We start from the raw sequence: 24,800 nt of genomic DNA, 5'->3' as shown, positions 1-24,800 counted from the left end.
AGCTAAAAGCGTACCTTAATCAAGCTAGGAGTGTGCCGAATGGAAAACCTAATTTCTTGGCTTTCTTCTTATAACACCCCTCACCCATATCCGACGCTGGGATAGGGCTCGAGGCGTTACCGAAATTTCACGTTCATAAACATATTAAAACAAGTCACTAAGTTGTGCTCTAATTTAAAACTTTTCAAATATGTATATCCTTTCCCTTAAACAGGCTTTCGAGACCTAAAACATGTCTAGAAGCGGCGCGGGACAAAACCGAGAACGTTTGATAAACTTTTGGGCACCTTAGAAAATTTTCCTTATCTTAAAGTGTTACATGCCCATGTAGATAGGCTGTGTGGACTCTCACGCCAGTGTGACTTGGGACACGCCCATGCCCTACGACCATGTGCAACACTGACTTATCAATACGGCCGTGGCACACGTCCATCTGCCTGCCCATGGGCAGCACTGTCTTTTAGACATCGCAAGGACACACGCCCGTGTCGCTTACTCGTGTGCGTTATTGATTTAAAATTTTAAGTGCAGGGGACACACCGCCATAGCCCACACCCAAGGGAAGGAACCATGTGTCACACACGGCCTAGACACACGCCCGTGTGTTTGACTATGTAGACCCTAATAGGCAATTTTCCAAGCCTTGAGTCACCCTTTTCTACTCCTTATACCTAGTGGTTACCAAGTTCGAAGGAAAACATGATTTTACACTTGTAAATAATCTTGATAAAACTAGTTGTATGGAAACCTCATATCATTGGTTTCATACATGAAAGGTTATTTCTCATTTAGTGTTTATGGGTTTCCATGTCACTTTAATTCGTCCAAAATTGGCTCGTTCATGTAACTCATTGCCAATTGGTAACAACCCATCACTTTTAAATAAAACCATACAAAAATTCGTAGGTCATAGCCTACTTCAATTAAGCCAAATTTTCATGGTCATATACAAAAAGATAAACATATTTTTACATGCCTTCGTTTGGCAAATCAAATGACACATATAACAAAATGCTCAAAAATCCTATACACGCCATTGAACAAAATAAAAATGTCTTTATACCAAAGCTTGACTAGTTGATAGTGTGTCGACTCTCCAATCTTTTTCCAATCCTTATGAGTCCTCAATCTCTGTGAGATAGGGAAAAAGAGAGGGGTAAGCATTTACATACTTAGTAAGCTCGAATAACTGGAAAGTAAACTTACCGAGTAATTATCATACATCTATATTTAAATCATGAAATCATCAATCATGGAATGATTCCCTATCACATGCACTCAATCAATGAGTTAGTCATATAACAAAACATCATATAATTTATTTAGATGAGCTCACCATCCATCATCTTATTGACATACATCATATTAATCTCGTTGAGTTTCTAGGAAATCTCGATGGAATACCCATTATCCGTCAATTCTTACGAATGATCATTTCACATATATGCACTCCCGCGAACCTCACATCTTATAGGAGGATTACCAGTCCAGGCTAAATTCCCCATATCATGAACTCATAAGGTGATGTCGGGATTACCAGTCCAGGTTAAATCCCTTATAGACATACACCCTTACTAAGCTCGGATCTAAATTACCAGTCCAGGCTAAATTCAAACCCTAATCGGATTACCCGTCCGGGCTAAATCCATAATGCACACATATTCTTCGGGAGGCTCGATCATTCAAGGAACACCCATCCAGACTAGATCCTTTTCATACTTGAGATCACGGATTACCCGCCCGAACTAAATCCTTACTGCAACACATGCAAGATCTCAAATCACATGTAATTACGGGTTACCACTGAATTCCCTTTGTCAACCTCAACTGAGACATTTTTCACATGTTACCATCAAATATGCATTTCTATGATATTTCATGCCAATAATAAATGCAATTATCATGCATTCGTAAATCATATAGTTATGCATATTAGGGGTTTACTTTAAGTTATCCGAACTTACCTGGTATTTTTTTTGGAGTTGTGTTTCAGTTATTCCGAAACCTTGTATTTACCTCGATCGACCTCCGGAATTTGTTCCTCGGGGTCTATAACAACAAAATTATGTCATTAATACCCCACATTATACATCACAAGTCTATTTCTCACCCTCTGTCCAAATGACCGTTTTTCCCCTAACCTTTGATATTTTTACGATTTAGTCCTTAAGCTCGTATAATGAAACGCATGCAATTTCTACCTTACCCAAGCCTAGCCGAACACTTTTCCTTCTCATGGTAGCCGTCATTTTCCATTATTTTCACACTTCTACCACACATTTTACAATTTTTTTGCAAAATGGTCCCTACAAGGGTTTTTCATGAAAATCATCTAGGAAAAGGTGTTCAACCCATATTCATCTTTCATGTTCCTCCATAATCCATCAAAATACAAATAACTCATGCATGGGTAAATTTTTAAACATAAACCCTAGCATGAAATATGGGTAGAAATGGAGAGAGTAGGCTACCGGGATTTCAAAAATACAAAGAATATTAAAAATGGGGCTTGGGAGCACTTACTATTGAGCTTGGAAAGCTTGAAAACCCTAGATATGGTGACAAGAGAATTTTGGCAGCATGGGGAAGAAGAATGGTTATTTTGGCTTGATTTTTCCCATTTTATTTCATTAAAAAGCCAAATGACCAAAATGCCCTCATGCCCTTTCTTTAAAATTTCATCTATGCAAGCCCATTTTTGTCCAAAAATTTAGAAATTGGGCAAATTACTCTCCAAGACCTTCTAATTCATAACCCAAAGAAATTTCATACAAATTGATTCTAGAATTCAAGTTTTTCAATTTATTCAATTTAGTCCCTAATTTCCAATTGAACACCTTACTCAAAGAATTTCTTCATGAAACTTTAACACATGCATATACTCATATTCTATGCCTCATAATAATCATAAAATAAATATTTTGATGTCAGATTTGTGGTCCCGAAACCACTATTCCGGCTAGGCCCTATTTTGGGAAGTTACAGTTCTTCCCCAATTTCGGTTGATAGCAAGAAAGATGGACACAACTTACATTTGTTTCTATTTACTAAACCTTCATTAACCAGTTTACAAAAATAGCCTTAATGAACATTAATAATTTCAAATTTACCAAGCCACTATCATCCACTATCATGTTAACGGTCTAATTTCAACATAAGGACCTTAACTTTAAGGTTCTATAGCTATTTATTAGCTTTAGCCAATAGAACACTACTTTTGCATTTTACGCGATTTAGTCATTTTTCTCAAATTGAGCAATTAAACGATAAAATTAGCTCACGAAATTTTCACACATACTTGCTATCATGCTGTAAACACAAAAAATAATATTAAAATAATTTTTCAACACCAGATTTGTGGTTTGAAAACCACTATTCTGATCTAGCTAAAACCGGGCTGTTAAAAACTAAGCTGCAACGATATCAAAAACATAGAAATCATCAAAAACGAATAAAAAATACATACCTAATTGATAGAAATGAAAATGCCAAACCCTAGCCCTCTTTTTCTCAAGGAATCGATTTGGTTTTCTCATGTTGGAGAAGATGAATACAAAATATCTATTTTGTTTTAGTTAATTATCATTTTAATTGTAATTTACTATATTAACCTTAATTATAAACCATTAATATCATCCAAATGATGTCCATCTATGTCCACTTATAATTAAAATGGTCTATTTGCAACATAAAGACCTCAATTTAATATTCCTTAGCTATTTAACACCTTTAACTTATAAAATCCTAATTTTGCACCTTACGCGATTTAGTCCTTTTTATCAAATTGACCATTCAAACGATAAATTTTCTTAACGAAATTTTCACACCAACATAATATCATACTGTAGACATTTAAATAATAATAAAATAATTATTTTTACCTCAGATTTGTGGTTTCAAAACCACTGTTCTGATTTGACTAAAAACGGGCTGTTACATCACCATTCTAACATTTCAATACAATATGCTTTTGTTTACAATTTACCACGACATCATGTAGAATTAGCCAATCCATGCCCAATATCACATCAAATTCATCAAATGGCAATAGCATCAAATCAGCTAGGAAACAGGAACTCCGTACCATTAATGGACAATTCTTGTAAATTTTATCAACCATCACATACTAGCCTAGGGGGTTCGATACTTTAATCACAAATTTAGTGGACTCGATAGGTAAAATTTTACTAAATACTAAATTCGTACAAATATATGAATGAGTTGAACTGGGAATAATTAATGCAGTTACATCAATATCAATAAGAGAGAAAGAACCAGTAATAACATCTGGCGCAGAGGCATCTTCACGTGCACGAATAGCGTAGGTCCTAGCTGGTTCTCGTGCTTCGAATTTTACAGTGGATTCTTTTATAACACCACGACTACCACTCTATTTCCAGGATTATGAGGCAGCCTACCTTTCGCAGTTGAGTTACTCAACCTCGAATTTGAATAGTATTTTTTTCAACTATCTCAGGGCAATATCTAAGATAGTGGTCAAAGGAACCACATCTGAAACAAGCTCCACTCTTTATTCTACACTCGCCAAAATGTATCTTATTACAGTGCTTGCACTTAGGTTTGGTGTTTCTAACACTACCCGCACTTGCTACAAATGTAGCCTGAGATCTTAGACTGGAGTGTCGAGTACCTCTGTCTTTACCTAAGTATCCTGCAGAGGTAGTAGAACGGTCGTGATACTTCTTTGATCTCTTTGAGGCTGACTGGTATAACTTTCCTGTCATTCTTTTACTTAGATTTTTGGCCTCCATCTTAGCTTCTCGTTTCTCTTTACTTAGTTCTTCTGCTTTATATGCTTAGGCAACTAGTACAACAAATTCTTTTAATTCAAGAATTCTAACTAACAATTTTTTGTTTTCATTTAAACCGTCTTCAAACTACTTACATATTGCAATTTCAGTCTAGATACATTCTCTAGCATATTTTCTGAGTCGAACAAATTCTCATTCATATTCAAATAGTGTCATATGCCCCTGTTTAAGCTCTAAAATTTTTTTACGTTTCTGATCAAGGAATCTCTAGCTGATATATTTCTATCGGAACTCAATTTGAAAGAATTCCCAAGTGACCTTTCCTTTTGGTACAATAGAAATTAGTGTATTCCACCATTGATAAGCTGAATCTTTTAACAGAGACACCGCACATTTAAGACATTCAGCTGGTGTATAAGATAGTTCATCACGAACTCTAATAGTGTTTTCTGACCAGAACTCAGCTCTTTCAGAATCATCTTCAACTGTAGCTCAAAATTATTCTTCCCCATATTTATGGATTTTATCAACAGGAGGCTTACTAGTTCTAATAAGTTGTGTACCTTGAGGTATATCAGGAATCGATTGAGAAACATGAGGGGGTGGAGGTTGTTGTATAGCCAGATTTGTTCATACAAATTCAGTAAACCATTCATTTATCATTTGGAAGAAGGCTTCTTTAACCTCGCCTCCTTGGCCGTCAGATACGGGCCTTCCACTGCTTAGGACTGCTCTTTGCACAAAGGCTTGAGCATTACTTTCAGCTTCTTCAGAATCAGCTCGGTTGAATGACATTGTTATATGAAAAAAATGTTTTAAAATGGTGAGGAGATATCACACTATCAAAGGTTATATAATGGCATGTATAGCTAGACTCGTATATATCACGTTAGTCCGAGAATCGACTAAACCGTAACTATGATACCAATAAATGTAATACCCCTAACCCGAATCTGTTGCCAGTACAGGTTACAAAGCATTACCAAAATTTACAGATCAAATAATAGACATTTCATATCAACTAGCATTCATATGAGATCTTAATCCAAATTCTTCATATTGTTCTTTATGTAAGCCCTCGTAACTCAAAATACATGTTAGAAATAAGTTGGGGCTAAACTAGGCACTCAAAATTTTTTTCAGAAAATATTAAAATTTTTCAAAGGTGTGGGGACACACACCCTTGTGGCTAGGCCATGTGCCTCACACGGTCAAGAGACATGCCTGTGTCTCAGGCGGTGTGGGCATTCAAAATAGGGACATGCAGCCGTGTCCCAGCCCGTGTCCAAACTTGAAAGCTCTTTGACTTGGGTCACACAGCCAAGTCACACGCTCGTGTGCTAGGCCATGTGAGCATACTGACTCGCATTAATAAGGTGCAAGGGCCACACGGCCAAGCCATATGCCCATGTACTAGGCTGGGTGAACAATTTGAGTATTCTGTTTGTGCAAAATTTTAAAATACAAGGGACACATGGCCGTGTTACTTGGCCACGTGTCACACACGATTGAGATACACGCCCGTTTCTTTGCTCGTGTGGACGAAATAGGCTAATTTTTCTAGCCATATTTCTCACCCAATTTGTCTACCACTTACATTAACACTTTAACTCATTAACAAGCCATAACAAAGTAATCAAAACAAGCCATAATCAAATCGAAAACATAACATATCATCACATACCTATAATTTTACCATCATTTAACTTATCAACACATATCAACCATAAAAAGGCCATATATATACATACCATATAAAAACCAAACAAATGGCTAATCTTAATGAAATATTTATATGCCAACGTTGACCAATTTAGCCTATAAATGCCATTATAATCAAAATAATTTACTATATATAACGAAATGAGACGATGGATAGTGTGATGTGGCTCCGACCAGCTTCCAACCTTAACGTGCTTCCGAGTTACTATAAAATAGGAAAAATAAAACAGAGTAAGCATTTAATGCTTAGTAAGTCCGTATAACGTGGAATTTAACTTACCAGTTAATCATATTAAGGTAAGCATTCTAAGGATATTCAAATCAAATTGGCCAAAACGTTAACGCATATCCTCATCAACCATGTTAGTCATGTATTTCATATGAATATCAAGAAACATGTATGAGCTCAACAATAATCAAATTTCCATATACATATACTTTCCACACAATGTGTCCATATAACATGTACAAATCATATCCATGTATTTCAAATATATTTTCATAATAATTTGTCTCGAATTTAGATTGTCTCATATCAGAACTTTTCCCGTTGAAACATTTAAATATTATTGGATACACAGGTAGCACACACAAAGTGTACAAATCTGTAATCCGTCAATTCATATACAAGTATGCCCATACGAGCATATAATCAAGAAGTTATTTCGAGCCATAAAACGAGAAGCTCATATAAGCCATGTAACGGGAAGCTCATAAGAGCCGTAATCAAGAAGCTCATGCGAGCCAATATTGGGAAGCTCCGGAGAGCCATTAATCGAGAAGTTCATGAGAGTCAATTATCGAGAACCTCGTGAGAGCTAAATAACGGGAAGCTCAAGACAGCCATATATCGGGATGCTCATAATAGCTAAATAACGGAACGCTCTTGCGAGCTATGGTGTATCTGCAACACATGCAGGACCACAACCAATTCGGGAACCCTTAATGACAATGTCATTTGTATCCATCGAATTTCTTAGGTTCAAACGGGATTTAGGACTTGTTAGATATCTTCGGATATGTGATCAATACTTATACATGGCAATTATACATTTCACAAACATAATATTCAATTTAAATATATAAACATACAATTTAGTACCCCGACAAGTGTTTGTAAACACAAATGCTACTAATCCGATACTTTCTTTTTTCTCGTTCTAACTACGTATTGTGTCTATCCAGATCTAAACAAATGAATTTAACTCAATTTAATAGAATTCATATTCAATTCAGTCCAATACACATCTTTGGCAAAATTACTATTTTGCCTATATACTTTTAATTAATTATGATTTTGTCCATAGGCTCAGAAAATGAAATTCATATAATTTAATCATTATTCCAGGCCTATTCGATTTTCATTTATCACAATAGCAACCCCTGTGTTTCACAAAATTTAGAAATTTTCCATGAATTTTCCATTTTTTCAATTTAGTCCCTAAATTATAATTTCATCAAAATTCTCTTTACAAAAGTTGTTTATCTATCAAAAACCTTTTATTTTCTACCATAAAACTTCATAATTCAACTATATTCATCCATGGAAAAACCCTAATACTTTAATAGTTTTACAAATTAATCCCCAAGATAGCTAGATTAAGCTATTTCGATATCGAAAATATAAAAATCATTAAAAACGGGACCAAAATACTTACCTAATTAAGCAAAATAAGCTTGCTTGAGCTCAACTATCATGGCTAGGGTTTCCATGTCTTATTTTAGGAACGATGATGAAAATGATGATATTCTTATTATTTAATTCATTTATCATCTTTTATTTAATCATCTTTCCAAAATTAACCTTAATAATTTACTAATTTCCAATGATGAATAATTATTTTTATCTACTAACTCCACTAAATGGTCTATTTTCCATATAAGGACCTAAAATTTTGAATTCCATAGTTATTTAGTAACTTTAGCATTTTATGCAATTTGGTCCTTTTTATCAAATTAAACATGTAACCGGTAAAATTTCTTAACAAAATTTTCATACGATATTTCTATCATACTATAGACCATAAAATAATATTAAAATAAAATTTCTTCCGACCTCTAATTTGTGATCCCGAAACCACTGTTCCGATTTTACTGAAAATTGGCTGTTACATATGCTTTAAGGATGTTACAACATTTGAGCTCCAAAATGTGACCTCCAAAACTGTCATTTCTTCAAATGCACCAAATTGCTTCAAATTGGCAAAATTGTGTAAGTTTAACATATAAATAATTCAAAATAGAGATTTGTCTTTAATTTTGTCTAACTTAGATATTTTGTAATAAAATTACAAAAACATGATAAATAAAAAAACTCTCGGAATTTACATGAATTGTTAGTCATAAAGTGCTACAAAGGTCTATATATTTTGAAGTTATTAATAGGTTCTAGTCATATCTGCTCTTTTTAACAAAATACATAGAACTATCCATAATCTCTCCCCAACTCATAAATAGGAATATTTTAAAACAAAATTTTAATTCAAAGTTAATATGCTCAATTATTAAATTATTTTTTAAATATTAAAATAATGTGTACATATTTCACTTTTCGTACTTAATCAGTGCATTTAAAACTTATTTTAACTACTGACATATTTATCTATTATTACCATTGAAATATAATATTTGGAAATCATAGAATAAAACATATATTGATTTTGTTACTAATATAGAGTCAACCAATCAAAGTTTAAAAACTAACTAAATGTAATTTTTTAAAACTATTTAAAAATTATTACATTGACACACATTAAAACAAATTAATAAATAACCTGTAAAACATTTCTTAATAATATTTTAAATTATAACATATTAATATTAATATCCAAATCATAATGAACTTATATATTATTTTAGAGAAATTATTTAGTATATTGTGAAGTTTTTAGACTCTACCAGTAGGATCATGGATTGATAAGTGTCTTATAAGAGTAATTAAAAAAATAAATATGTAAAAAAAATTAATACATTTTTAATATTTACGTTACGGTATAGTATTTTTAATATGATATAAATTATATAATATATTAAATAAATAAAAATAAAATTATAAATTTAAAAATAGATTAAGTTGAATCGGACTCAAATTTTTAAAAATAAAATATGAACCTAATTCATATTTTAAATAAATTTATTTTTTTATCTAAACTTATTTTTAAATTTAATATTTTAATTCAAATCGTTTGGATTTTTGAATAAACTTTGAGGCGATTAACAGATTTACACCACTATTACCGAGGAGTTAATCACCCAAGACTCAAACCATTTTGCTGATCTTCAAATGCATGCATGAAAGCATGAGACATGGGATCATATAATTGTCTTTTTTTTCATGTGTTGAGTCAGTTTTGAAAAAGCTAGATTAGGAGCTTCATAAGCACAACTCAAGCTCTAAATTGTGCCTTAATTAGCATCCATAATCAGTTGTACATTTTCTACTTAGTACGGATGGTGGCTTCCACATTAAGCATAACTCAAGTTTGATATAGGCTGCTCTAAGCAAATAATGGGACCTAATTTTGGTGTATTTCACGAAGAATAATACCAGATTGCTACATGCTATTTTGGGTAATATGGATTTTAGAAAAATATTTTGGGTAATATGATTATTACATTTTGGGATAATTTGATTCATTCTATAAAATCAAATCACACTCAACATTAATTAATATAGAATGTCAAATGTTTACTAATAGAAGTGTTTCAAATAAAGAGGAGGTAAAAGTATTATGAATGTATCTTTATTAAGAGTCAAATTATATTTTTGGCATAGTTGTAAAAAAAAACCCTCAACGTTTGGGGGCTTTTGGTTTTGTGCCCTTGACCTTTTTATTTTTTGATTGACACCCTCAACGTTACGATTTTTTAAAAAATTAGCCTAGTTTTTACGGTCAACGTGAGTTAATCGTTAATCAAACAGTTGGTCAACATAATAACCCATGTGGCATGCCACATAAGCGCATGACTTCATAGATGATGTCATCTATTTAACAAAAAATTTTCTCTCATTTTCTCTATTGCCAAACACATGGTTGTTGCCATTTTTTTTTCTCTCATTTTCTCTCTTGCCAAACACCATTTTTCTTCTTCAAAATATATGGTTGGCAACCTACTAAGTTCCAGCTCTTGCAACCCTTTCAACTTGCTTAAAGACATCCCATTGAAACCATATGATGATATCTTCATCTGTAAACACTCTAACCTTACCAAACCCCCCACTTCCGATGGAAACAAATTAATTTCATTTCCAAAGAACTTCAAATTCCTTAACCGACTTAACGCCCCAACCGATTTCGAAATCAAATTGAATACATTTTTGTACAAATAAAGCCCGTCCACGGACTCCTTCGAGTCCCCCAATATAGAAAACTCCACGCTTTTCCTGTAAACATCGAGAACCAAGTCTCCATCAATACAACCATTGCTACGGTCGTTGTTGTCATCGTTGCCATCGACGGCGACAGTTTCGGCTGTGCTATTAGAGTCATTATCGTTGGCGTAGTTTTCATCTTTGGGTTGGTTGGGTTTTTGGTCAGACTTCTCTGGGAGGTTGTCAATGATATCGGTGGAATCGGGGAGCTGCATTGAGGTTGGGGCGCTAAAGCTATAATTTCAGAGATGAGGAATTGAAAAAGAGAAGAAGAAAAGAGGGATTGAGGGAGAGAAAGAGGGTTGGAGACAGGAGTATGAAGAAGGGATCTGTTTGGTAGGAGGGAAAAGCATAGGGCAATTGGCGAGAAAGTTGAAGGAAATTGAAGGGAAGAGAGCATTGAGGGAAAAAAAAAGTTGGAAGGAACTGCTCCCTTAGCTTCTTTAGTAGAAAATGAAAGAGAAACCCAAGAATTTAGAGGAACTGTAATACTTCTACAGTTCAATTTTTTCTTTCTTATCTGTTTAATAATTCTTTTTTTTTATTCCTCATTCGTCAAATGAAAATTTATTTATATTTTTATGTTATATTAAGGGATCTATTTTTATGTTTTTATGTTCAAAAATGGTGTTTGGCAAGAGAGAAAATTTTTTGTTAAACAGATGACATCATCTATGACGTCACGCGCTTATGTGGCATGCCACATGGGCTATTATGTTGACCAATTGTTTGATTAACGGTCAACGTGTAAAACTGGACTAATTTCTTAAAAAATCGTAATGTTGAGGGTGTCAATCAAAAAATAAAAAGGTCAAGGGCACAAAACTAAAAGCCCTCAAACGTTGAGGGTTTTTTTTTGCAATTATGCCTATATTTTACTCTTTCTACTAAAAAAATGAGTAAATTAATAATTGTACTTTAAATCAAAGAGTAAATCGGTCCTTACGTTAAAAATTTTATCCATTTTTGCTATTAAAATTAAAATTGATTTCTGTACTTCAACATGAGATACACTTGACACAACAAATGTCACTGTTTAGTTATTCCATCAACCACATAAGTTTTTAACAGTAAAAATAGATGAAATTTTTAATAGCAAGGACCAAATTGCACTTTAGTCTAATGTACATGGACTATTTGTTTAATTTTTTTAAATAGAGGAAGCAAAATATAATTTGACTCTTAGTACAGGGGCTTTCATAATATTTTTACCACTAAAACATTTTCATAGGTTGAGAGGAGCTTAGATATACGGTGCATTTATCTGCGGTTAGTGTAAAAATAATGGTGGTGATGAGATTAAATACTGTAGCGTAAGACAAAAAATAAGCTAAATACATCGCATCGCACCCCACCGCTTATCCAAACTCACCCTGAATTTAGATATGAGTTTAAGGACATGTTCTGGTTCTCAATATTCCATTTTAAGCTGCACTATTTTATATTTTAGTTCAAATTTATCATTTAACATAGATATTATGAGACGGCTAATGAACAGACAACATTGTTGATGGATGATTTTATTTTTACAAAATAGAACAAAATTTTCTATGTTGATACATAATTTGGTAATGAAACGAGACATAACAATATATGCAAGTGCGTTGGGATTATTACATATATCAAATGTACAAAATGAAAGACAACAAAATAACAGAAGAGATAGAAGCACATTTAAGTTGGACGGTAAGCCGAAACTCTAGGAGAATTTCTCTCAAAAAAAGAAGAGCGGCTGTTACTACTAACAAAAACCCATTGTGCCTGTCTACAAGGCTACAACTATTAACTAACTATACATAATGAAAATTTTCCTTAATTTAAGTAAAGCAGAGAATTTCTCATGGTTTAGGCTCCCTGGATTCTCTCTTTCATTTTCTCCTCCTTCAACGCCCTTCTTCTCGACCTTTAATTTGGTTTCAACAATTTTTTTTTCCTTTTGGGCGCTGAAGATAAGGGTTTTCTCATGGTTTTTTTATTTTGCTTCTTTCCTCAATGATTATACGTGCCGATAGATTATATTTTACCAGGCAATGCTAAGAAGTTTGAGGAGATAAAAAGGAGTTGAAGTTGGATGGGTATAGGATATTGAAACACACAATTTTTGTCCGTGTGGGGAGGGACATATTATTGATTTTGTTGCATTTTGGTCTCTGAACATATATAGAAACATTAGGATTGTGATTGAGATATATAGAGATAGGAAAGGAACGAAAGAGGGAATTAATTAAAGAGGAAGGTAGAATTGGGGAATGTCAGAATCGGGGGGTGCTTCTTCTCCGCCAGCGATGTCAGGCTCCTCCCCTCCTGCAAGCGGCGCTGGCAACGAAACCAACAAGAATACACCAACAGCACCCTCTCCGACTTCAACGTCAACTTCATCATCACCTCCTCCTCCTCCCGATGATTCTTCAAATAACCAGTCATCTTCAGAAAAGAAGTCACCTGAAACCTCTCCACCCCCTGCGCCACAGGAAAAAGAATCACCCCCGCCTCCATTGTCTTCTTCAACGCCATCATCCTCCAAACCACCTCCTAGCCCTCAAACTCCTAAACAGCAGCAATCACCGCCAGCGACACCTCAAACGCAAAACCCTCCTCAGCAGCAGCAGCAGAAACATCAATCACCACCAGCTCCCAACACCCATTCTAAGGAATCATCTCAGTCTTCGTCGGGAAGTTCTTCTTCTTCCTCTAGTTCTCCAGATAATTCCACCAAAAGTAGTCCTTCACCACCCCGACCTTCACCCGGAACCTCACAATCACAATCTTCAGCCAACTCCACTTCATCGTCTCCACAAATATCTTCATCTGCTCCAGCAAATGGATCTTCTACTACATCATCGTCTACTTCTTCTCCTAAAGCATTAGGCCCTACGACTCTAAGTACATCAAAAAGTCCCAGCTCTAACTCAAGCGATGAATCCTCCCCTTCAGGAGGCTCCAATAATAGTAAACAAAACAATGTTAGTGGTCATGACAAAACTCTCAACTATGAAGGTGTAATTGCTGCGACGGTGGTGGGTGTTTTGGTGGTTGTATTCATTATCTTGTTTTTTTATTTAAGGGGAAGAAAGAAGAACCGAAAAAGTCCCTATGCTAATTATAACAGGCCACCACCGACTAACTTTTTAGTGACATCAGGTATATATAAACGTGACTCTCTCTTTTTTGTGTGTGGTGTGTTAATTTTTAGTTGATTTTAATAATTATCTTAGTCATACAGATGCTCAAGTGGGACATTCTCCCCAACATGATACCTTCTATTATAATTCCCAATTACATGGCCAAGAATCTAGTATGGTAAACAGCCCTCAAAAGGAACAGAATTACCATGGTCCCGACTCGGGTATTATGGCTGGTTCTAAGACATATTTCACGTACGAAGAGTTGATGGAAATGACCAACGGATTCGCTCGTCAGAACATTATTGGTGAGGGTGGGTTTGGTTGCGTTTTCAAGGGTTGGATGGCAGATGGGAGAGTTGTGGCTGTTAAGCAATTGAAGGCAGGTAGTGGGCAAGGGGAGCGAGAATTTCGAGCTGAAGTTGAGATTATTAGTCGCGTTCATCATAGACATTTGGTCTCTTTGGTTGGATATTCTATGGCTGAAAAACAAAGATTGCTAATCTATGAATTTGTTCCAAATAACACTCTTGAGCATCATTTACATGGTAAGAATCGTTTCATCCCCTGGCCCCTAGAACAAAACCCATATACTTGTTTAGGTTATAATATTGTGAATCTTGTTGTGCACCAGCTAAAGAATTGTCGTTGCTTGAATGGGACAAAAGAGTCAAGATTGCTTTAGGAGCAGCAAAGGGTTTGGCATATCTACATGAAGATTGTATGTATCTCTTCCTTCTACTCCTAAACATATGGATTTACATATTAGAAGCACTACATACCCTTCAGAAATTAGTACTCAACTGATAATCATATCTCTGTTAATCGTATTAGCATTTCTTACCATTCTTATCATGTGATATAGGTCATCCAAAAATCATTCACAGAGACATTAAGTCGGCAAACATTTTATTGGAGGACAATTTTGAAGCAAAGGCAAGATAACTAATTAACTTGTGAACCCGCAAGACTAATTTGTGAAGCTTAGCATTACATGCAAATACTAATTTGTTGAAAACAGGTTGCAGATTTTGGGCTTGCCAGACTTAACGACACTAGTCAAACGCATGTTTCAACTCGAGTGATGGGGACATTTGGGTAGGTAATGGTTTCAACAGTTGAGGCTCTTTCATGGGTTGGAACTCTTGTGTTTTTTCTCCGACCATTATTTTGTGTCTCTATAATCCGCAATCTTTATAACCTCTTATACTAAAAAACCGAGTTAAGACTATGCATGGAGATATAATTAAAGGGTTTATTCAGGTACCTGGCACCAGAGTATGCTTCAAGTGGGAAGCTAACGGATAGATCAGACGTTTACTCATTTGGTGTGGTGCTTCTAGAGCTTATTACAGGGAGAAAACCAATTGATCCAACTCGACCTTTGGGAGACGAAAGTTTGGTCGAATGGGTACGAAGGGATTAGACCAATAACCATGTCTTTTTGAGTCTGCTATATAAGATACGATCGGTATCGAACTGAGAAATGTCAATCATATTATATAATTTTGGCAGGCACGACCGCTCCTTATACAAGCCCTTGAGAGTGGTGATTTTGGTGAACTAATAGATCCACGGCTTAAAAAACATTATGTAAAGAGTGAGATGGTTAGGATGGTCGAGGCAGCTGCAGCTTGCGTTCGGCATTCTTCTTCAAAGCGGCCTCGCATGGCACTGGTAATAACGTTAGCCAACTGCCTCTAATATATATAATTACACTTTGATCATGTATGTATGTTCGTATGTATGTTATAGGTGGTAAGAGCTTTGGACTTCGAGGGGGATCCCGATCTCTCAAATGGGGTGAAATACGGTGACAGCATAGCATATGATTCAGGCAAGTATAGTGAAGAAATTGCCGAGTTCAGAAGGATGGGACTTAGTAGTACTGAGAACAGCTCCGAAATTGACATGTATAGTAGTGAGTACAATTCGAAGGAAATGGAACGTGGACAGTCTGACTTTTGGAAGTCCCAAAACAGCTCGGGTGACTACACTAGTGGGGAGTTAGAAACTCGAGCCTTAAAAACTAGATAGTGGGGAGTACACAGGAGGAAGTGCCTCTAAGAACTACACTAGTGTTGCCTTCAGATGAATCTTAATTAATTATTCCCACATCTAAATCCTACTTTGTTTACTTCCCCTTATGGAATATCGATGTGGGAAAAGCTTGTAAAGCTTAATAATATAGGTACAACTAACTTCACATGCTTTCAGAATTACATTTTACTCCATTTATTTAATAAATAAATAAATTAGTTTTTAACCCATTTATATAGGTAAAACTTGAGGTATTATTACTGTTTGATTATTCTATCAACCATGTTAATTTTTAACCGTATAAATGAATGAAATTTTAAACAAAAAGAATCATTTGCTATTTTATCTAACTTATAAAAACTAATTTACCTATTTTCTAAGTAAAAGAGGTAAAATGAGATCTGACTCCCGATGAAAAGACCTACATGATATTTTTACCCTTTCACTTCTCACCAATAAACTTTTGATCCCAATGTAAAACCTTAGGTTCTAATTTTTTATTTTTTATTTAGAAATTATATAACCAAATTGCATTTCTCCTCATTCATACCGATTTAATGTAGAATTTGGAAACACATCTAACATACCAAGTTGTCTTGCAGAAGCAAAACTATGAAAAAAAAGAAAGAAATTCTAACATTTTTTTTACTAACAATGTCATTTTAGAGTGTATCTCATTAATTAATTTTGCATATGTCAAGTTTAAAATCATTTTATTATATTCTACAAAAATATCATTTTATTATATTGAAATATACTAAAATATTTAATTTCTTTTATATTCATAGTTATATATTTTTATAATTACTTTTTTTGAAAATAAGGTTAAATAATTAATAATATAGTTAATCAAATTAGACTAATTTAACCAAAAAAATTTCAAAATTTGATGGATTCAAACCGAATTTATCGTATCTGCAGTTTGCAATTACGCCTTATTTATTTCCAGAAAAAGAAAAAGAGAAAAATGACGATTAGTTTTTTTTTTAATTCAAAAAGCTCGATTAATTTAATTACCGACATCAAATTGAAGCCAATAATTTTAATTAGAGACGTTAAAATCAAAAGCATTAAACTCTTCTTTAACCATCATCGATCAGGAAAAAGGAAGTAACAACAGGTCTGATCCTCTTCATCTCTATCTTTCTACAAATTTAAAATGTTTTATTATTCATACGAACCCTAATTTTGGTTATTACTTTGTCCACCTCTTTCCCATTTTTAACTCGTTTCCTGCATTTTGATTTAGCAAATACACATACATATATTGTAATTGCTTTTTGAACACTATTTTCTTCTTAATGTTTTGAAAATTTGTAGGTTCAGAACAAAAGCGACAAAAAATGAAGGCAGGAAGTGCTGCCAAGCTGATCGTAGATGCATTGCTACAGCGGTTCCTTCCTCTAGCTAGGCGCCGCATCGAAACAGCTCAAGTTCAGGTTTTTCTCTTTTCTTTTTCTATTATGTTTTAACTCAAAACCTCTTTCATTTGGAAATGTTTTAGTGAAAAAAGATTTGGGAGTATAGTATTGGGCCTGCAGAAAATACACATTTGGTTTGAAAAATGTTTTTTATATGAAAAAAGTTTTTTTAGAAAACTTGATCATTGTTGAAAATTTTAAGATGGATAAAAAGTAATTCAATTAGAAAAATATTTTTCTAAAAATAAAAAATTAAAAGTTTGAATTAAAATCTCACAGTTTAAAATTTTTTTTTGTTTAAAACCAAAATTTGAATTAAAAAGTGGTTTCTCATAGAAGAAGAATGGATTTTGCTTATAAATGACAATTCTTTTAAACTCGTGGAGTAAGGAATTTTTAATTAGATGCGCATACTTTGTTCTTAGAACATGAGTTTGACTATTCTCTATAACGAGTAAAATGCTCGGATAAGAATATTGTTGTTCTATAACGGCAGTGTCATGCTTAAATCTTATGAATTAAAACCACTCTTGTCCTTGGTGGTAGTATCTAATGTGGATTGGCTTTGTTTTACATGAGGTTGGTGTGGGTCGTTACAATGTACACAAATTTTAAATGGGGTTAGATTAAACTACAAAGTTTTTGAAAAATTAAAATTTTAAAAATTAAGTTTTGAATATTTATTGTTAAGTTTTATATATATTAAATTTATTAAATTAGTGAATATAAGTATATTATTTGATAAATGTAAATATTAATTTTAAAAATATTTTTTAAAAAATTTTAATCTTATTAATATAATTTTTTTATATTATTTTAGATAATTTTGAATAAAATATATATGGCACTTTGAATATCTTATTTTTTAAACTTTTTTAATAAAATAAAATTAATTTAATATTTTTTACTGTCAGTGATAAGTAGTTATATACTTACTTATCTTATTCAACACTCTTTTGTTAAAATTTTTTTATATTAAGTAAAAATTAAAATAATTATCTTAAATGTTGAAAATTTTCATTTCATTAAAAGTAGAATTTTTTTTTATGGTTTATCTAACCCACCCTAAATCATAAACAAGATAAGGAGTAAGGACTGTGAAAATTGCACTGCTTAAGATTAAAGGTCTGTACTAGGCATTGAAGCATGCGAAGGTAAAATCATAAAGGACAAACTACATCATAGTCACTCTAATATAGGATTTATTTAATTGTATTAATCAGAAAATTTCGTTAATCACTAACGGAAAATCCTAGCCTCAACTGAAAACTCTAACTCCCATTCGTGCCACCAATGCCACCACCGCCTAAGCTCCAACAACGTCAAGGGAGATTCTTTGAAAGTTCCCAGACAACTCTACCTTTGATTTTGATTACACCCAAAGCATGCTTTGGTCTCCTTTGTTTCCTCACGCCTACAACCCTACAGACATGGATTTTGGTCCCATCGCCTTCGATAATGAATCCGGATCTGGCTTTGGATTGGAAATGGAGAAAAGCAATTGCGGTGCCAAGAATCTCAGACTCAACACTATAAGAAAAAGGATAGGCACCGTTGTGTTCAACATTAGTCTTAATCTTTTGAGAAACAAAAACAAGAAAAGGAAGAACATAGCTTTTGAGTTGTCCCTGGTTGTCGCTTCCCAACTAATCACCATCACTTACTGCTTCCTAAACCATCGCCATTTTCGTGAACCATCACCCCACCCATTGAAGTCCCTGTGCCCATTATCATACTCAAACAACAGCAACGGTGAGCCAATAACCAAAAAGCCTCAATCGAAAATAAAATAAAAATATATTCCCTTATTTTGAAGAGTTCCAAAAAACTCAAAGTGGAACTCAAAGAAGGGGACTTATGGTAGCGGTGAGTTGGGAAGCAACAACCAGGGGTTTTAAAATAAACAAATAAAGAAAGAAAGAATAGAAGGGGGCAACAACAGTGAAAGAAAGAATAGAAGCGGACAACAACAGTGAGCACGACCGAAGGGAATTGGAGGTCGAACGACGGTGCTGTAGCTTAGGCCGCGAAGGCATTGATGACAGAAAGGGGATGTTGGGGTTCTCAGTTGAGAGAAGATTGTTGATAATCTTAATCCTCTAGCGATTAACTAAACTTTTAATGGTTGCGATTAATTCAAAATTTTATTTTAATTAGAGTAATTAAATTAAAAAAATTAAAGTAATCATAATAAGACAAAATTTTTTTAGAGTTACCATAAGTATAGTTTACTTGATCATATGCACACACGTCCGCATAAGAAATTTAACTATGGCTTAAAATCTTTTAAAAATTTAGGTGGGGTTTGAATGGGTAATTGAGTGCAGTGCAGTGTGGTATGGTATATTTAGTTTAATTTTTGTTTCATGCTAAAATATTGTTATAATATATAGTCTTATCGCCATCTCTGTTTTTACACTAATCGTAGTTAAACATACTGTCTTCTAAACTAAATCTTATTTTTTAATATTAAACTGTTGAATTTTAAAAGAAAAAAAAAAAATCGTGGAAAAAAAATTCCCAAAGTTTAAATAAGAACGATTTTTTTAGAAAAGAAATCAACTTATTACTAAATTAAGTTACAAATTTATAAAATTAGAATTTACCTCAATTTTTTCGTTATTAAGATTTCAATTTTTTTAAATTTGTTAAAATGAAAGCTGACGACTTCTATAATTATCTTTTTACTCAAAAGATAAAAAATACAAAATATAAGAAAATTAAGTATAGATATAGTTGAAAAGAAAAGATAATATTTTTTTTGTTTATTTTTATATAATTACAATACGAAATAAGATACATTAATTAGATTTTCGAAAACATTAAATTTTATTAATTTATTTTTTAAAAATAAAATACGTATTCGGTTTAAATATATGAAATCTCTATTTTTGCGTGTAACTTGAATTTTTGTTAAAAATTCAACTATCCAAATATTTGTATTAAAATCATAATAAATTGAAGTGATAAAATTTTTTGCCTCATTTTTCTATGCACTATATGTAATATATATAAATCCATAAAAAGTATATTGAAAAGTGTTGAATATTTAATTTTCTATAATACATTAACTGATAATATATTTAATGAATGATTGCGTTAGGTATAATATTTTCTTAAGTCATTTTATAGTATTGATCATTGTACTATGCTTAAAATTATGATTTAATTTATATATTTTTTATTTTATCTAAATTGCTATCAATTATCATAATATTATTAGTTAGTCTAAATAATTAACACTTTTGTCGATTGAGTCTTAGTTCGATTGGTATTTGCATTGTTGTCAATACAAGAGGATGTGAATTCGAGTGCGTTGAAGCACATTATCTTCCTATTTATAGGTTAGGAGTAACTATGAGTAGTTCTAAAAATTGTATAAAAAAAAAGTAGATATGATTAGAATATATAATGAGATTATTCAAACAATAATAATAATTAGCACTCTTGATGATTTGTTAGCAAACATAATGTTTTAAAAATACTTATAAATGTCAAAATAGAACTTTTGTTTTAATAGTTTTAATAAAAATTTACCTCAATATCTTAATATAAATAGTTGATGATATTAATTATTTGAACTAATTAATAATATTAAAAATATAAAAATTAAATTAGGTTAGAAATTAAAATAAAAAAATTAAATATCAAATCTAAATATAGTAGAGAGAACAAAATTAAAATATTATCATTTTCTTAGAATGTGAAAAAAGAATTAACAAGACACAAGTCAATCAAGGAAGGCCCCAGTGCCCTTTTATTTATAGTTTATAGATTTCTTTGAGAAATCAAAACAATCTTTTTATAATTATAATGCAAAATATTTAAATAGTGTCATAAATAAAATAAAAAAGAGTTTGGAGGAGAAGGAAGGTTGACTTTCTGCATACTTTTCTTCCTCCACCTTAGTTGAAGATAGTAGGGCTGTGAAAAAAATTGAAAAAATTGAAGATTGGTTTGAATTGTTTGATTTAATTTTTGGTTTAAAAATTAAAAAATTGTTGAATTTTGATTTGATGGTATAACTAATGAATGTTGATTTTTTCCCTTTGGATTAGTCTATCTCAATGTTAAGGAATATGTAGATTTATAATCGAAGGTCAGCTAATTACTAGGGAGTTGATTTTATTCTTTTTTATTTCTTTCCCTATAAAGTAGGTTCTAACTTGTATATATATATATATATATTTGTGTATTATTTTATGGTGTATAATGCATAGAATTTTATTCTCTCTTTCTTCTAGTGTTTGGTTATTTCAATTCTAGCATTTCGTACATGGTGTTAGAGCCTCTAAGTATCAGAGTCTTTCGGCTAAATTTAATGAATTTGTGTTTTGTTGTTTTGAACGCGAACAGTTTGGATTTTTTGTGGGTCACTTGTGCAAAGTGACTTTTTGGGTTTATCGTTGGCATAAAGAGGTGCACCGTCATCTCTTCACATGATCTGTAAATTTCGACTATTGAAGCCTTGCGTGTGAAGCTTAGGCACCACTTTAAGGTCAATAGCCCACTTTCACGATCCGACATGTGTGGGCATGAGGATGTGGAGCATTTTTTAACCACCAAATTTCGTCCCTAACGTCACTCTCTGTTTCGAGCATAGCTAAATGGCTGAGTGCTCAATCGGTGAAAGGCTTATGGGTCGTTTGTTGTTTTTGAGTTTTCGCATTGTTCTGGTACTACTTAAGTTTTGGTTACTGTTTCAATACCCTTTTTGTTGTTGTTTGACTTGGATTGGATTGCTCGTTTTGGTATGATTTCAATTTTCTTGTTTACTGAGAAATACATTAGAGGAGATGAAAGTTAAGGTGAATGAGATGAATCATATAATGTCCAAAATTACAAAACATAAGCTCAACGGAACCAATTATTTTGATTGGAGTAAGGTGATCTTTATCCATTTGAGAAGCATTGACAAAGACAATCACTTGATTGATGATTTACTCATTGATAAGAAAAGTAGACATGGCTAAGAGACGATACCAAACTATTTTTGCAAATTCACAATTATATTGATAATGAGGTAATTTCTTTAATCAATTATTATGAGTTTGTGAAAACAAAGCTAATAGATTATTTGGACTTTTTGTACTCAAGGAAAGGTAACATATCTCGTATGTACGAAGTGTGTTAGGCCTTTTATTGTCTAGAGAAGCAAGATAGATCATTCATAGCTTATTTCATGGATTTCAAGAGAGCGTATAAAGAAATCAATATGTTGTTTTCATTTAGTTTTGACGTTAAAGTGCAACAATCTCAGGAGGAATAAATTGTGGTTATGAGTTTTCTTTCTAATTTTCCTCTAGAATTTGAGGCTACCAAACCTCACATTCTTTTGGGTTCTAAAATTTGATCTCTACAGGATCCCTTCACAAGATATGGTTCATGACATGTATTGCTCATACTCATAGTAATGTTTTGATGAGTCATGGCAATAAGATACGAGGATCAACTAGTCATGACAAAAGTGGTGATAATAGCGAGATAGAGGGAGTTGTGTGCTACTATTGTCACTAGCTTGGCCATACTAAGCATTATTGCCCAAAGCATCATAATAAGGCTAGGAGAGCACAGTTAACACATGTTCCAACAACAAGTATTGAAACCATTTCATCATCTAAAAAATTTGCTCCTCCTATCACTATTATTACCAAGTTAGGTAACTCCACTAAATGCCTCCTTTCGTTATCCTCTAACTAGGTCATTGACTCTGGTGCTATAGATCATATAACAAGTAATCCAAATCTCTTTTCAACCCTTAAACCCAATACACATACTCCTAAAGCTATTTTAGATGATGGATCCACCTCTCGTGTTTTTAGATCTAGCATTGTTAATCCTACATTATCTATTTCCCTCAATTCTATGTTAAGCGTACCCGATTTTTCTTTTAACTTATTATATATTAGTTAGCTTACACGTTCAACTATTGTGTATCATTTTTTCTTGATCATTATCTCTTTCAGGATCTTATGACGAAGCATATTATTGGTAGGGTTTATGAGTTTGGCGGTCTTTATATACTTGATACAAAAGTTCGAGAGTTGTCGCATATTCTAGCATGGAGTTTCCCTTTGAGGTACATTATCGATTGGGTCATTCGTCATTACATTCCTTGAAGTTGTGTTTTCAATTTCAATGTTTTTCATCATTAGATTGTGAGCGATGTCAATTTGCTAAACATCACCGTCTACTTTATGTTCCTAAAGTCAATAAAAGAGTTGAGTTTAATTTTGAATTAGTCCATTTCGATGTTTGGGGTTCGAGTCCTATTACTTCAATGTCTGAGTTTTGTTATGTTGTTATTTTTGTGAATGAAAAATCATTCTCAATTATTTTTTATTTTTTTGTACCTTTTTTGCTGAAATAAAAACTTAATTTAATGTTAATGTTCATATTTTGCGAAGTGAAAATGCAAAGGAATATTTTTTGATACCTTCAACTTTTATGACAAAGAAGGTATTATTCATCAACCATCTTTCGTTGATACTTCGTCATATAATGGTGTAGATAAAAGAACAAACAAACACTTTTTTGAAGTAGCCAGAGCCTTTCTTTTTCAAATGAGTATTCCTAAATGTTTTTGGGATGATGCCGATTTAACATTTTCTTTTCCTATTAATTGTATGCCATCTTTCTTTCTTAAAGCTAACATTCCTTAACATATCCTCTTTCCTTCAAAACCTTTGTTTCCTATCGTGCCCAAAATATTTGGTAACACTTGCTTTGTTTGTGATGTTCGTCCACAAGTTACAAAATTGGACCCAAAGTCTCTTAAGTGCATATTTCTTAATTATTTTCATTTGAAAAAGGGTTATAAATGTTATTATTCTTATCTTAAGAGGTGTCTTGTATCTATTGATGTCACTTTTCTTGAAAACACACCATTTTATCTTGTGTCGTATGTTTATAATACTTCCTTAGAAGATGATGATATATTTTTATATATTGTAAACTGTTTTGTTAGCTCCTCTAAAATAGGTATGCTAGAACATGAAACAACTTGACTACTAATCATTCATGTTTATTTAAGATGGCAAGAACTTCTAGACATATACCCGCCACCAGTCTCTTTGTCAGAAGATTTTGTTCCTAGTCAACTTGATCCTAATCTTAGGGAGCTAAAACTTTTTTCTTGTAATCCGCGTAGCTTTAAGTGACTCATAAAGTGAGAATTCTCGATAAAAATTCTCCAAGCCACTAAAAATAAAGCAAAAGCAACTCAAAGATAAAATAGCAAGGAAAGAATAAAAAAAAAGAAAGCAACACTCACAATGTGTTTGAGTAAATACTCTCAAAGTATTTTATTACTCAAGTATGAAGTGATTACAAATAAGTGAGAGAGACTTAT

At 32.8% G+C, this 24,800-nt stretch overlaps 1 protein-coding gene and 1 long non-coding RNA gene across 2 annotated transcripts; both read left to right on the top strand.

The window, feature by feature from the left end:
- The first annotated feature begins 12,443 nt into the window (after window positions 1-12,443).
- On the top strand, window positions 12,444-16,261 carry LOC107934518 (proline-rich receptor-like protein kinase PERK12). Its single transcript, XM_016866968.2, has 8 exons — window positions 12,444-14,007; window positions 14,090-14,536; window positions 14,623-14,709; window positions 14,854-14,924; window positions 15,010-15,086; window positions 15,252-15,399; window positions 15,504-15,665; window positions 15,744-16,261. The coding sequence occupies exons 1-8, from the start codon at window positions 13,116-13,118 to the stop codon at window positions 16,023-16,025; spliced, it is 2,166 nt and encodes a 721-aa protein (XP_016722457.1). The 5' UTR covers window positions 12,444-13,115; the 3' UTR covers window positions 16,026-16,261.
- Window positions 16,262-17,013: 752 nt separating this feature from the next.
- On the top strand, window positions 17,014-23,827 carry LOC121228913 (uncharacterized). Its single transcript, XR_005926414.1, has 3 exons — window positions 17,014-17,148; window positions 17,349-17,467; window positions 23,416-23,827. It is a non-coding gene; the product is annotated as an uncharacterized lncRNA (long non-coding RNA).
- Window positions 23,828-24,800: the final 973 nt, after the last annotated feature.

The sequence above is a fragment of the Gossypium hirsutum genome, chromosome A01 (assembly GCF_007990345.1).
Source record: "Gossypium hirsutum isolate 1008001.06 chromosome A01, Gossypium_hirsutum_v2.1, whole genome shotgun sequence".
Lineage (NCBI taxonomy): Eukaryota > Viridiplantae > Streptophyta > Magnoliopsida > Malvales > Malvaceae > Gossypium > Gossypium hirsutum.
Note: the sequence above shows the minus strand (reverse complement) of the source record. Positions and strands in the feature narration are given on the sequence as shown.